At 38.1% G+C, this 15,658-nt stretch overlaps 1 protein-coding gene across 5 annotated transcripts in view; it reads right to left on the bottom strand.

Moving 5' to 3' along the window:
• Slc39a10 (solute carrier family 39 member 10) overlaps positions 1–15,658 on the bottom strand; it is a 120,595-nt gene that overhangs the window by 31,072 nt on the left and 73,865 nt on the right. For 4 of the 5 annotated variants that reach the window (XM_069995695.1, XM_069995697.1, XM_069995696.1 and 1 more), the window contains one exon: positions 1,261–2,282. In XM_069995695.1, the coding sequence (XP_069851796.1) occupies positions 1,261–2,271 (1,011 nt within the window). In that variant the 5' untranslated portion in view covers positions 2,272–2,282. Of the gene's footprint in view, positions 1–1,260; positions 2,283–14,990; positions 15,290–15,658 lie in introns of those variants that run through there. The other variant, XM_069995694.1, reaches the window with a different exon arrangement.

Raw genomic sequence — 15,658 nt, 5'->3', positions numbered from 1 at the left:
GTAATAGAAGGGCTTTGAGCAAATGCAGCTCAGGGACAGTGCCCAGGCCCAGAGTTCAAGCCCCAGGACTAGCAAAAAAGAAAACAAACAAACAAAAAGACAACTAAGAATATTCTCAGTATGCATCAGAACTGTGAGGACAGCAATAACCAGAGTAATAAACATCTCACAGGTCTAAGGCAAACAAACAATTGTTATCAAGAGGAAATTATAGAATCGTATCCACAGTAAAATTTAAAATCACACTAAGATCTTAATGTTATTTTAGAATCAGTGTTTATGACTGCTAAAAAAAGTATCTGATGATTTAGCTAAAGGAGAAATACAAAATTATTTAGTTATATGCAAAACGCATTTCAATGATAGTTACAGAAATGGTACTAATAAAAGGGTAAGGGTGAAATGTTTCCCAGAATCAATAGTGATGTTTTTTTATTCATATTAAAAAAATACACCAATTCAAAAAATTTTTCTACACTGTAGAAAGGATGCTAAATAAACAAGGCTGTTGTTATACCTTTAATGAAGTAGAAATAAATGTGCTTAAGGAAAATAGCTTTGCTAAAAATGATCTATCCAACTAAAATGAAAAGTATTGAAGTACTGACTTCAAACCATTTAGTAGTTAGTTAAGCTAATAATTATGAAAAATAAACTATCCTATCTACTACCCAAAAGGATAGGTTGCACAACAAAAGTTTTAGTCTCCAAATAGTCAGAAATTAACATTAGTGACAGCAAAAACTTAAAAGGGGCAAACAATTCGTAAGCAATGCAGTAAAAGGAAGCATTGAAAGAATGTATTCTGAAACATTTAAACTCAAGATTTGAGACAATAAATAAGACAAGTAAAAATCTAGACAAAAAGAAATCTTTTGTACCTTAATGTTTGTGTATGTGTGTGTGTTTGGTCAGAAATGTAATCCAGAGGGGGCTGGGAAGGTGGCTCAGTGGTAGAGCGTTTGCCTTGCATGCATGAGGCCCTGGGTTCGATTCCTCAGCACCACATAAGCAGAAAAAAAAAGCCGGAAGTGGCGCTGTGGCTCAAGTGGTAGAGTGCTAGCCTTGAGCTGAAGAGCTGAGGGACAGCACCCAGGCCCAGAGTTCAGGCCCCACGACCGGACCCCCCCCAAAAAAAACCAAAAAAACAGAAATGTAATCCATATGAAAACATTAGTTTAGACTGTAAGCTTAAATGCTTTACTACAGTTTACTTTGTCTAAAATGAGCCACAAGATGTTTAGATCTTTTCATACTTACTTCGTGTGGATGGTCATCTTCATTGTGATCTTTGTGATTAGCAGCTGAATAAATTGCACTTTTTTTAACATGTGGTGCTTCTCGCTTTCTAGTATGTCGAAGTTCACCATTATCAGGATCAAGTTCTTGGTGTCCGTGACCAGGATCATGACCACTATGTTCTGGAGGATGTACATGAGGATGACCTGGGTTATGTACACGATCAGGCTTGTGGACCCGATTGTGTTCATACTGTTCACCCTGATCATGGTTAGGGAGCAAACCTGGAGTAATGACCTCAGAGTTTTCATTACTTTTCTTCACCTTTTTCTTTCTCCTTCCTTTCAGTGGCTTAACTTCAGATTGTTCCTGGGTTTTATTGGTCTCTGTTGAAGGTCCATGACTAGGCTCCCCACGCTCACTGTGAGTAACAGAATCATTGTGAACATGGCGAGTGGCATTATGGTCAGAGTGATGATGGACACGATGGTGATGATGTAAGCGATGATTATGGTCATGCACATGTTTATCATCAGATTTTACAGGGATTTCAACTGTCTCTTTCTCTGGATCACATTTATGGTTTCTTTTCGTTGGTATACTGGTCACAGTTTGATTTTCTGGATTTAAATGATTATGGGAATGCTGGTGGTTATGTGAATGAAAATGCTTTCCCTCTTGAACTGCCAAAATATCTAAGTGAGAAACATGATCATGGCCAAGATCATCATGATTAATCTCAACTACTTTTATCTCTCCGAGGCCCAAGTTTGTCAAAAGTTTCTCCAGACCAAAAAATGATAATCTTCCATTTTCGCCATAGCGGTCAAAAAGTTTTTCAATATAGTAATTTTTTTCATTTTCAGCATCCTGCACTGAAAATTTATTTGGCTCCAATTCTGTCGTTCCACAGTGGTGTTTGTGAAGCTCCTCGGGTCCTTCGTCATGTTCTGCATGGCAGTGGTTGCAGTGATGGAAGATAAATGTCAGCAAACAAATGAGGCAAAATTTTGTGTGCATATGTACCTTCATTTCTATTTTTCCTAAAGGGATTTAAAAAGGCAGAAGGATCAGTTCACACGTAGGCACATTAAAAATAATCAAGTTCTCTTGCAGTTGCTAATCCACTAAGCAAATATTCTGTTTCTTTCATGTCTATCATTCCTTTGTTATCCAACCCCCAAGTTACACTTTAGATAAGTCTCATGGACCTTCCTGCCGGGCTGACTTCAAACATTGATCTGATCCTCAGATCTCAGCCTTCAAAGTAGCTAGGAATACAGGCATACATCACTCATACCTGGCACAATAAATTTTACTTGTACATTAATGAAGATGAATGGGTATGGGTGATTCAGATCAGGAAAAAAGATACAAATACAGATAAGGAAAAAAGATACAAATACTTTAGTTCCTAAATACTACATTTCTTTGTTGCTAGAAGATACTAGGGAAGGTAAAATCCTGAAAATTGTTCCATTTTTGAGACCTATTGACATGCAGTTTCGTCAGTACACATTGTCACATGAGTAACTACAAGTAGTGTAAACAAAATATATATATATATATATATCAAACTATCACATCCATGACTTCCCTGAAATACAAAAGCTACAGATAACATACATAAAATTTAACTTGGAAATGTATCTCTAGTCTTTAAATGCATACTATTTAATTTATTACAAGGATTCAAAATGTAGAGTCCCCTAATCTTACATTCAAATGAACATAGGAATGAGAAGTTGTAAGGGACATCACAGACACAATCTTAAACCTAGCTTTTTTTTAAGTAATCATTGATAAATTTTGCATATTTAGTTTAGAAGCACTAAAACAGAAGTGCTTGCTTTAAAATAAAAATATCACTTGTTTGAAAGAAGTATGCAACTGCTAGTTTCGACTAAGTAGCTATTTCAAAGACCCCTCCTAAAGGCTCTGTTCCAGTAATTTTAAACATACCAGCTGTAGGTGGATGGTGCTAATTCAGCCAGTAGAAAGAAACAAAGAAGGGCTGGGAAGGTGGCTCAGTGGTAGAGTGCTTGTTTTGCATGCCTGAGGCCCTGGGTTCCATTCCTCAGCACCACATAAGCAAAAAGAAAAAAGCCGGAAGTGGCACTGTGGCTCAAGTTGTAGAGCGCTAGCTTTGAGCTGAAGAGCTGAGGGACAGCGCCCAGGCCCAGAGTTCAGGCCCCATGACCGGACCCCCCCCCCCAAAAAAAAAAAGAAAGATAAAGAAAGAAACAAAGAATAGGATTGCAGGTTCAGAAATTTCATCTTCAACAGCAAGGACGTTGGAATTACACTTGCCAATTTTCACTCTATTGGCAAGAACTTAGCTATGTGGCCTCAAATAGAAGGTTAGAAAATAGTCTCACCTATAATTTTATAGAAACTTTTATAGAAAATAGTCCCACCTATAATTTTATATAATTTTATATAATCTCACCTATAATATTATAAGCATTCCACATTCTGATCCACAGCACAACTATCTTTGATGTAAGTCCATACACCATTCAATCCTAAATACTGACCTTTACAGAACTTAGGTGTGCCTGAGCCAAAATATTTTATTATGTCTCTTATGTTTTGGAGTTTTCCAGATTTTGTACATTGAGAATATTATTTACCACTGAGAATAATTTTTAATCTGACAAATCTATATGGAGCTAGATAACACTCAATACTCTTACTAGATGCTGTAAACACTGCTGTATAATCCTACAAATGAAATGGAAAGACACCACCACAAACTTCATGTTTTCACTGTTGATTTTCTACATAGCATCATAGTTAAAATTTGAATGTTTTATCATTATGTACTATCACTTTGTTTTGTTTTCTTGAGACAAGATTTCACTATGCAGCCCAGCCTGGCCTAGATGATCCTCCAATCTCAGCCTCCTGAATGCTGAGATTACAAGCATATCATGTCTTTGTTCACTGCATAATTTCGAATTAAGAGCACTGTAAAAGCCAGGCGTGGTGGCTCATGCCCAAAATCCTTGCTACTGAAGAGGTTAAGATCTGAGGATCATGGTTTGGGTAGCAGAGTCTGGTAAAGTCTATAAAGCCTGGGTAGGACAGTCTAAAAGACTCTTACCTCCAAATTCATGGCTCAAGTGGTAGAGCACTTGCCTTGAGCACCACAGCTCAGGGACAGTGTCCCAGGTCCCAAGTTCAAGCCTCAGGACAAGCATGACAACAAAACAAAAAATGAGAATATAGGCCAGGCACAAGTGGCTAACACATATAATCCTACCTACTCAGGAGGCTGAGATTTGGGGATCACGGTTCAAAGCCAGCCCGGGCAGGAAAGCCTATGAGACTCTTATCTACAATTAATTACCAGAAAACCAGAAGTGTTGCTATGGCTCAAGTGGTAGAGTGCTCATCTTGAGCTGAAATGCTCAGGGACAGCACCCAGGCCCAGAGTTCAAACCCCACAACCAACCAAAAAAAAAAAAAAACAGGGAGAAAAAATTTACAATAAAGCAATTTAGTCATTATGCTAATCATATGATTTCACTGGTGTTTTGGGGGGACCCTTCCCCAGAACCTGGGCACTTCCTTGGACTTTTGTTCAGCTAGTGCTCTACCACTTTGAGCCACAGCACCACTTCCAGTTTTTGAGTGGCTAACTGGATATGAGTCTCATAGGACTTTTCTGCTTATGCTGGCTTTGAAATGCAATCCTCAGATCTCAGCCTCCTGAGTAGCTAGGATTGTAGGGATGAGCTACCAGCACCCAGATTACTATTTTTATGTAAATATTTTACTTTGTATGTAAAGAGAAAATTAAATTTACTAATCTTCTGCATTTAACATTCATATTAGAACTAGACATTTAGTAAGGCTACTAGTTATACTTTTGGTATGTTAACTAACTAGGAGTAAGCATGGGAACTCTGGACTGTTCCTAAAGTTGCATTTCTTCACCTGGTAGTTGGTTGCATAAGTATACTCTATTCATGTAAACAGTTTGTTTTATACATACCTTTTCTGCATGTATGTTAAGAGTTTGAAACTTAACTTTTAAGCCTTTTAAGAATATGTATTTCATCTTTCAATTGGTAAAATCCATTTTTTTTTAAAAGATAGAAACAGACCAAGCATTGGTGGCTCACACCTGTAATCCTAGCTACTTAGGAGGCCAAAATCTGAGGACTGCAGGAAAGTCCATGAGACTTATCTCCATTTAACTACCAGAAAACTTGGAAGTGACGCTGTGGCTCAAAGTGGTAGAGTGCTAACTGAGCAAAAGAACTCAGGGACTGTGCCCAGACCTTGAGTTCAAGCTCTATGACTAAGTATAAAAATAAAAAGCTAAGAAACACTGAATCTGCAAAGACAATTATTTTTACTTTTTATTTTGAAATAATTTTTCAATGGCTGTAAACAACAAAGTCAGTTTCCATGTCCTTTTTAGTCAGCTTTCCCCAATGATAACATCTACTCACTAAACTCCAGATCTTGATAACTTTCATCATCTTTTACATGCACTCTTGAAAGCATGGTAATAAGGGGCTTAGGAAGGTGGGCACAGAAATAGAAGGAAGGACTAATGAAAAAGCTGAACGGTAATGAATATGTTTATTTGCATGTATGAAAATGGAGCAATGAAACTTGCTGAAATCATTTGGAGGGGGATAGATGGAAGAGACAGGTGGGGAGCTTGTAAGGCTACACCATTTACATAAGTAGCAATGTCACAACGAAATTCCCTTGTACAAGTAATGTACACTAATAAAATAAATTTAAACATTGCAATAGAAAATCTTTTTAACTAGCAAGAAAAAAGAAACGTATTATTGTTAACTGAGAGGTCTTGCTTAGCAAAGCACATTCTTAGAAGAAAGGCTAGCTAGATCCTTAATGAGAGGAAATTAGGACTAACAACAGCACACACACTAAAACAAATGATAATGAGAAGTTTAAATAGACAGTGCATAAGATAAATTTGTTAAGTGTTCTCATCATAAAAAGTGTGAGATAATGCATAATTTAGCAATTCCATAGTGTATACATACATCAAAACACAGTGTTGTCCATAAAAAAAAGCACAATTTTGGGCTGGGAAGGTGGCTCATATGTGAGGCCCTGGGTTCGATTCCTCAGCACCACATAAGCAGAAAAAGCCAGAAGTGGTGCTGTGGCTTAAGTTGTAGAGTGCTAGCCTTGAGCTGAAGACCTGAGGGACAGCACCCAGGCCCAGAGTTTAGGCCCCATGACCAAAAAAAAAGCACAATCTCTATTTATCAGTTAACAAAAAAAGGAGTTAGGGTTAATATTTTCCATATGGAGCTCTTATGAAAAGTTTACAAAACTTTAATTAGTCTTACTATTCAGGTTTTTTACTGTATGAATTGCTAAGTTATAGGATTTTATTTACTCATTTATTAGTGCCAATCATAGGGCTTGAACTCAAGGCCTGAGTGCTGCCCCTGAGCATTTTTGCTCAAAACTAGTGCCCTACCACTTGAACACAGCTCTACTTCCGGCTTTGTGGGAGTGAGATGCGAGTCTTATGGACTCTCCTGCCCCAGATGGCTTTAAACTGCAGTCCTCAGATCTCAGCCTTCTAAATAGCAAGGATTACAGGGTTGAGTCACCACTGGCATCTGGCTCTGACATGTCTTTTGAAGGTTCAAAAATGTTTACAATTTTACTCTTTTGGTAAATAGGCTTCAACCTCTTTCTATTGCAGATGGAGGCATACAGTAACATCCATGATTTCAGCACCAACTTGCCACATATTTTAAAATGAATTCTCAGCAGACTAAGGTGTGTAGGCTGTACTCTCAGCCAGATTTTTTGTTCATGGTAAGTGCTCTACCCCTTGAGCCATGCTTCCAGTTGCTTATTAGAGAATCTTCTGGATTTATCTGCCAGGCCTGGCTTAGAATCTTGATCCTCAGATCTCAGCCCTTGAGTAGCTAAAAGTATAGGTGTGAACCACCAGGGAGTGTCTGGTTAATATATATACATATATTATATATATATATATATATACTTTTTTATGCTGTTGACAACACAGTGGCTATTTCTTCCCCACAGGTAAGCTTTCTGCTCAATTAGTTTTAACTGTCCTCATAGTTATTTTGAACCATAAAGGCCCTTATAATTGTTAGTGAAGAAGATACAGTTCAGCCAGTTAAAACACTTAAATCCAAATGTCAGCTACTTTTTCTAGAAAATTACAATCTAATTATCAATGATCAATCCATTATCTTTATTACAAAGTTTAATAATTTCAAATATATAAGAAAACTTCACAAATTCCTGAACAGAGTCTTAACTATATTCCCTTTCCTTTACTGGTTACATTCAAAAACACAGAGCAGCCAGGCGCTGGTGGCTCACGCCTGTAATCCTAGCTACTCAGGGGGCTGAGATCTGGGGATCGAGGTTCAAAGCCAGCCCGGGCAGGAGAGACCTTGAGACTCCTATCTCCAATAAAACCACCAGAAAGCCGGAAGTGGCGCTGTAGCTCAAGTGGTAGAGCGCTCGCCTTGAGCTGAAGAGCTGAGGGTCAGCGCCCAGGCCCAGAGTTCAAGCCCCACAGCCGACCAAAAAACAAAAAACAAAAACAACAACAACAAAAAAAAAAACACAGAGCAACTTTAGATTTTGATATACAATAGGGAAACTTTCAAAAGAAAAAAGAAATTATTAATGCTAGAAAAAAAAAGTACTTCAAGAGGAAAACCTTTCTACAATGCAGCTGTTATATACTGAATTTTTAGTTAAAAATACGTGGGGTGTTGGTGGCACTTAGGTACTCAGGCCCTAAATTCAAGGCCCAAGACCTACACAAGTAAAAAACAAAATACTATATTTAATATTCTAAACCAAAATATGACTGGGAATTAAGATTATAGAATATGGGAATGTATGCAAAGAAGTAGAAGAAGCACTAAATGGAAAATGGCTGAGAAGTCAATGAGAAACAATGAATATACTATTGGAGATATAGTGAAGAACAAAAGATGCAACTCAGGGACCTAAGGGGCTTGTGCTATGTAGGTACAAAGGAGATTTTACTCATGAAAAGCTTCAGAAACTTCACATACACACACACACACTTTTTTTTTTGTGGTCAATCGTGGAGGACACACACACACTTTTTTTTTTTTTTTTTTGTGGTCAATCGTGGAGGCTGAACTCTGGGCCTGGGCGCTGTCCTTCAGCTCTTCAGCTCAAGGCTAAAGCCATAGCACTTGAGCCACAGCACCACTTCCGGCTTTTTTCTGCTTATGTGGTGCTCATACATACAAGGCAAGCACTCTACCACTGAGCCACCTTCCCAGCCCTCACAGAACTATTTGAACAACTATTAAATAACTATTTCATTAAGTCATGTTTATGTGTTTGATTAAATTTTTAAAAAACTAAAGTCAGCATTTATAAATTTTGTTGATTATCAATAAAATTACATCCCTGCAAGAAAATCATTTACAGATTAAGGTTTTTACAAGCATTTATAGTTTAACTCCCAATATGCAAACATTTTAATTCCAATTAATGCCATTATTTTTGGTTTGGTTTTGTTTGTAATTAATTCCAAGGTGTGGAGAAAGACTACAAAAGTTTTAATGATTTTAAGTCTTGTAAATGTTTATACTCAAATTATTTTCTGGAGAAAATAATGTTGGTTACACTGCCACCAACAGTATGATCATAGCACTCTAACAGTATGTTAATTATGAAAGTAGTAAAAAGATCTTGCCTTTTTGTTCGAAGGTCTAATATTGTAATCAACATTTATGAATTTTATGTAACGTAATTTGGTCTTATTTCCTCATTTTTCAGTTCTGGTTGCATGTCCTCTTAAGTCTTTAATCCCTGTCATAGATGTTTTCATGTTAGAAGAAACAAACTTATATTCCCAGGTTCTTGATTTTTAAATTTAAGGAGACTTTTTCCTTTTCCTCTCTTAATATGTAGCCTCCTTTAAAAGAAAATATAACTAAAAATAATAGGATCCATCAAAAACTAAGACTTCCAATACCCCTTCAAAGAAGTTCCCTCACCTGATATGGTAGCACATGCCTGCAATTCCAGCACACAGAAGGATGGTGACTTTCTTAAAAATTTAAGTATTGGGGATATAGCTTGGACAGAGAGCTTGCCTCGCATGCACCAAAAACAAAAAACAAAAAAATGTTCACTGAGCTAACATTCAAGACTTATCAGTTAACCCAAAAAACTTTTAGACTCATAGATACTTCAAGGACTTGTTTTTAGGAAGAAATCTTTATAAAAAAGTCTTAGACTCATTTTATAAATTTTGCAAAATAATGTGTACAGCAAATTTATTGTTTTACTATCTCTTTCAGTGATATAATTTTAGCATACTTTTTTTCCTTCTGCTTTTAAAAGTTGGTATCATCGATTATTTTTTGATAATAAATTTTATATTTTTACTGATTTATTTATACTGAATTGTTCAAGAAAATAACATCCTAAGTAAAAATTAAAATGTAAAAATATACTATAAGCATTCTAGCTTGTAAAGTAATATTCTATATGAAAATGGTCTACAGGAATAGAACACATGGTTACATTTCTTCAAAAGTATTTATCACATAATCAGATCATTACATATCATTTTATGTACATTGCCAATAGTTAAATACTACTTTATAATACATCGGATGTTTGTTACATACACTGCTAGTCTACCTTATTGTTAAAGTATATACGGTGGGGGTCGGGGGAGGATGGGAAGGGATCAGAAGGGGAAACAAAGGAGGAGGCTACAATGCTTGATAAGAAATGTACTCATTATCTTGCCCATGTAATGGTAACCCCTCTGTACAATATTTTCACAATAAAAAAATAAAATTTTTTAAAAAATAAAATAAAGTATATAAAACACTCTTTCCATAGTGTACTTATTAGGAGGCTTTGGTCCTCTTTAACAAAATGACAAGTGTATTACTTCATATATGAACAGAATATCAAAATTATTTGTTCCCAGAAAAGTCCACTGAGAGGCAACAAACCAAAAAATATGCATTCACTGACCATCTAATTATGATTTATTAAAGTAGAGAACAGAAGAATGATTTTTTTAAAAAAAGGAATAGGGACAGGGCCAAGAAGACATAAAACATTAAAATCATGCTTTTTCAGCTCTGGAGAAGTTAGGAGGATACAACCAGTTTCTCAAGGACATAAGATAAACTGAGTCATGCTAAGTAGCAGTAGAGACAGTCTAGCAGTTAGGTGGTAGACCAGGCACTGAAGGTTGAGAGCTTCATTTTATTTTTGCAATGTGAAGCATAATAAAGGCGTTATTTTTTTTTCCAATAGAGGGAAAGTGAAAAAGATAAAAACAGAAACACTATATATGATTTAAATTGAAATCACCTATGAACTAAACAAATGCACATTTTACTATTTTATAGATATAGGTTCTAAGAGAATGTAGATATTTAAAATTAGAGCTAAATGTAAAATAATGATAGACCATTAAGAATTATACTCAGGAGTTGGCAGACTTGAAAGGGTCAGATAGTAAAAGGATTGGTGGGTTGGTCTTTCACAACTTCCTCCATTCTAATTTTACACAAAAGTAGACATAGACAATATAGAAATGAGTGAGGCAGCTGAGTCCAATAATATTTACTTTATAAAAAAGGATTGTCCCATGGACCAATTTGCTGAGCTTTGATTTTTAACAAAATTTTCTATTCAGTAGGACAACTGTAGAAGAAATTGGTATTTCAAAACTCAAAAGTTGTAGTGGGGAGCCAGTGGCTCACGCCTGTAATCCTAGCTACTCAGGAGGCTGAGATCTGAGGATCAAGGTTCAAAGCCAGCCCGGGGAAGAAAATCCGTGAGGCTCTATCTCCAATAAACCACCAGAAAACCGGAAGTGGTTCTGTGGCCCAAGTGGTAGAACACTAAACACTAGCCTTGAACTGAAGAGCTGAGGAATAGCGCCCAGGCCCAGAGTTCAAACCCCACAACCAACCAAAGAAAAACAAAAACAAAAAAACTCAAAACTTCATAGTATAACAGTAAATTCAGAAAGAAAAAAAAAATCTAGATTTCTGAGGGCACATCCTAAATGGCTTCTTTTGGCTTGTAGATACTAAAGCAATAGCACAGTGGGATGTGTTCCTTTATTGCTGCAATTTAATTTCCTATTTCTTATATTGAATGAAAATTAATCAATCTAAAACCTAATGCTTAAAAGTTGTAAATAATTAAAAGATTAAAATTATCTCTTTTATAGTTCATAGCAGTTCTAACAGTTACATTCTGGTCCTATGAAAGTACATAATCTTACTGCATCTGTTAGATGAGGATATACCCTACAACATTGGGATTCACTTTTCTTGTTTCTAAAATGCTTTTCTGAATTAGTTGAATGATCTCCAAAAGTAGAATACATACTAAAGACAAAATCTTGCTTGTTAAAAATGTCTATAGTAGGATTAACTGTTACCTCTTTTAGTAGCAAAATATCTAAAAATTATAAAATGTAATTATACAACTAGGTAATTATAAAAATCATTTGCCACTAGCTTTTATTAATGGTAGAAAGACTTGAACAAGATTTTATCCTTATATTTGTACCAACCTGTAACCATGGCACCCTATTGTATCTTTTGAAGGCAGCAGGGGCAAGACGGACCATGAGCCACACCTAGAAAACAGCTGTGGCTCAAGTGGTAAAGCACTGGCCTTGAGCAAAAAACCTCAGGGATAGCACTCAGGCCTGAGTTCAAACCCCAGGCCTGCCACACACAAATTCCCTGCTGTTATTTGTTGCATGATGTTTTACAGTATTCTCAATACTATGGTGGCCTCCTAAGTGGTGAGCTGAAAACAATTTCAGTTGTTTTTTTACTGAAAAGTTTCCTTTGTAAACTGCTTCATACCTATTAAGCATTTTGAGTATTTCAGTAAATTTTTAGTTTGAGAATATATGCAGTTATTTCTTTAAAAAAACAAACCCTGAAGTCACTGTGTAGCCTACCCAAAGAACTTGTAGAAAATAGAAAGGATAACAGTTTAAATAATACTGAAGCTGGTAATAATTTCAAACTTTACAGTTCACATAAATGAGGAAAAAATCCTAAGGTTCCGAAAAGGACTGAGACATTTCTTCAAGTCATTTGTCTAATAGGCACATTTCAAAATAAATAACAACAAAAAACTCACCATGTGAATTTGATATTTTCAAACTTTATTTTGCAGTACAGTAGAAATACAAAGTTATAGGGGACTAAATTACGCCAGAAAGCAGATTTTTGTATCACCCTTTCCAAGATAAGCCCAGACTAAACAAAAATTTTGTCATTCATATATAAAGTTAATTTCAAAGATATATCTTTAATATATTACTCATTTTGGGGGGAAAAACCCACATATAATTTTTCAAGTAGCTTCATATAGTTTTCTCTGCACCCAATTTTTTTTCTTGCAAGTTGGAAAACTGGGTCCTAAAAAGTAATCAAAATTAGCCAATTCAGAAAGACCATCTGGATTAAGTCCAAAGATACATCAGGTCTACTCTGCTACTCTAATTAATTTAAGCAATATCTTTTGAAAATGTGTAAGTGAAGCTGAGCTCAAGACGGCAAGAGAAAATAAGACCACTAGGGGGCAACCTCACACTGTTGAGACTTCCACTGGGCAGTCAACCTATAAACTTAAGGTATTGGGTATGCCCTATGTATTTATATAAATAAAACATGTATAAATATGTCCATGTCTTCTTTATATGTACATATATGTAACATATACACACATAACACTATATGTGTACAGCTGCAGATCAAACTCCAAATAGAGCATGGGCTCTACCCCTCATGGTAATCCCAGTTCTACAGTGGTTTTTGTTTAATATGAGTACTTTGTGACAGCATGTCCCCTTCAAGGGTTTTGGTTTGGCAAGGAAAACAAACAAATTTATATAAATGCAAGTAAGAAAGTAAAATATGGTTAATGCTCATGAGTAACAGAGCAAACATAGTAGGCTCTCCAAGGCCTAGTAGAAACCATTAAAATTCATTCTGACCCAAATAGTAAATTTTCTGCCTAACAAGTACAAGCTCGAGTTCAAATCCCAGTAATACACACACACACACAAACACAAAACTATGTTAAATGCTGGGAAAAAAAACGATTCTAAGATGCACATACACTGCTTTGTTAAAAGGCAACTCTTGTACAATTGCTTAAAAATAATTTTTTTTTGGTTGGTCGTGGGGCCTGAACTCTGGGCTTGGGGGCTGTCCCTGTGCTCTTCAGCTCAAGGCGAGTGCTCTACCGCTTGAGCCACAGCACCACTTCCTTAAAAATAATTTTTAAAAAATTATTCTGGGTTTAGTCATTACCAAAAGAAATGACAATAAATGTACATTTAAAAAGATAAAATATGAATTAGGTATTTGGTGGATACCTTATAGTCACAGTAAAATCAAGACAGGTTTTATGGTGCTTGTAGCTCACAAATAATCTTAAATAATTCACACAGGGTAACTGAACTTGTTAATACTATTTCAAAAATATTAACTATTTTCAAACTTCATTCCAAAGCCCAAGTTCTTTTCACTACTGGCCAATACCAACGGTGGAGAAATGATAGGGAAATAAAATATTGTCAAATTTTATTTAATTTTAAAAAATTTAAAAAGAAAATGAGCACTTTGGTGTTGGAACAATTTTCCCCAATATAACTATTTTGTTGATAAATCACTTACAGATAGAGGGTAGAAGGGGCAGTGTCTGCCAAATTCCAGGCCTCCTCAAAATCCAAGTGCCCCCCCCAAAAGGGGGTGGGGAGCTAGCAGGGAATAGAGGTACATGCTTGTAATCTCAGCACACCTAAGGGTGTCACAAATATATCTACACCTGATTTCAAGTTTGACCTGAGTCAAATGAAGGTACAGGGAAAAAAATAATAAATTTGCAAATACTTCAAAATTAAAAATAAAATTAAAAAAAAATCGAGTCACTCACATTTCAAATGAGACATTCAGCCTATACAGCTGAGAACGGTACATCCCTGATGACTCCTCAGGTTTCCCCAGTCCCCTTTTAAAGTAGCACCCAGGTGCTTCTGGCATGGGGCCTATTGACTCCAATTGTATAGGAGTCTACTGACAGAATTCAGGTTGGTGAATTTGGCCAGGGGGGGAAAAGACTTTCATTTAACCACTGATATTGTTTTTCCTCCATTATTCCTGAATGCAGGCCAAAATTACAGTAATAGGCTACGGGGGGGGGGGGGGGGAATTTAACTTGACATCCTAACATATCCTTTAAAACTTCACCAGTTTGCATTAAGCAAGCTACAGTACTATTTAATGCTTCTCAGTGACTACTTCCAGATAACTGACCCTACATTATCTGTAACATTCAAAACCAGTCCTCTTGAGATGAGCCACAAAAATGTAAAAAATAGTAAAAATGCTGGCCAGCCCGTCGCTGCTTTTATTTCACAAAATGTGTCACTGACACTATTGATGTATGTGCTTCTCTCCCTGGTGTCCTCGTCGGACGTGGGCTGTCTGGAAGTCTAGGAAAAAGGACTGACTCTCAGTCCCTCAGCACTACCCGCACCTCAGTGTTCCAGCCGCTGGCTCAGGGATCGGCCGAGCAGGGGGCTCCGCTGTGAAACCCGCACCCCCGAGTCCGGGGTTCAGGCTTCCGGGGGCAGGGGCTGTAAAGCCTGCCCTGTTACTTTCTTCCTAGGGTCGGGCGAGGCCTTTCAGACAGACACCTACCGACAGAACACAGAAGCGGAAAGCCTGTCCCGGGCCAGTTCTGCTCCAAGTCTAACACGCGGTTCCAGGTGGAACGGCGGCAGTCAGCAGGGAGGCCGCACATGAAGGGGAGGGGTGGGCTCCTTTTTCCAGCTGCACTCATTTTCTGAGTCGCAGGTACTGGGGTGGGGGTCAGGACCCCCGCAGCAGGGGTGGGGATGGGGGGGTGCCCGTCCCGCACGTGCCCAGCTCCTTGCAATCACCCCGCGTGCACCGGCTCCCACGTGAACATCTCTATGCGAGCCACAGGAAGACCTTCCACGTCACGTCGCCCGCCGCCGAAGGGGTTCCCCCCCGCCCCGAGGTCCCCTCCGGGACTCGGCCCGCCCCCCAGCGAGTCGCCCCGGATCCCATCGGCTCCCCCCCCCACACACACACCCCGGGCCGCGCCCACGGCGCCCTCCACCGAAGAACAAAGCCCGGGCCGCCGCGCCACCACCCCCCCTCCACCCCCCCCCAGCCTCGCCCCGCACCCCTCAGCTCCGGGGGGACCCCAACAGCCCCGCTCGGGCGGCCGTTCGGTGGGCGGGAGGGGGTGGGGTGGAGAACGAACCCCCCGCGAGGCCTCCGCCGTCCGTTACCCTCCGAGGCCGGAACCGCGGCGCCCGGGCTCCATCCCGGGGTCCCCG

This window comes from Dipodomys merriami, unplaced genomic scaffold (genome assembly GCF_024711535.1).
Source record: "Dipodomys merriami isolate MVZ:Mamm:240054 unplaced genomic scaffold, mDipMer1.0.p SCAF_49, whole genome shotgun sequence".
NCBI lineage: Eukaryota > Metazoa > Chordata > Mammalia > Rodentia > Heteromyidae > Dipodomys > Dipodomys merriami.
This window is presented reverse-complemented; position numbering and strand designations above follow the sequence as displayed.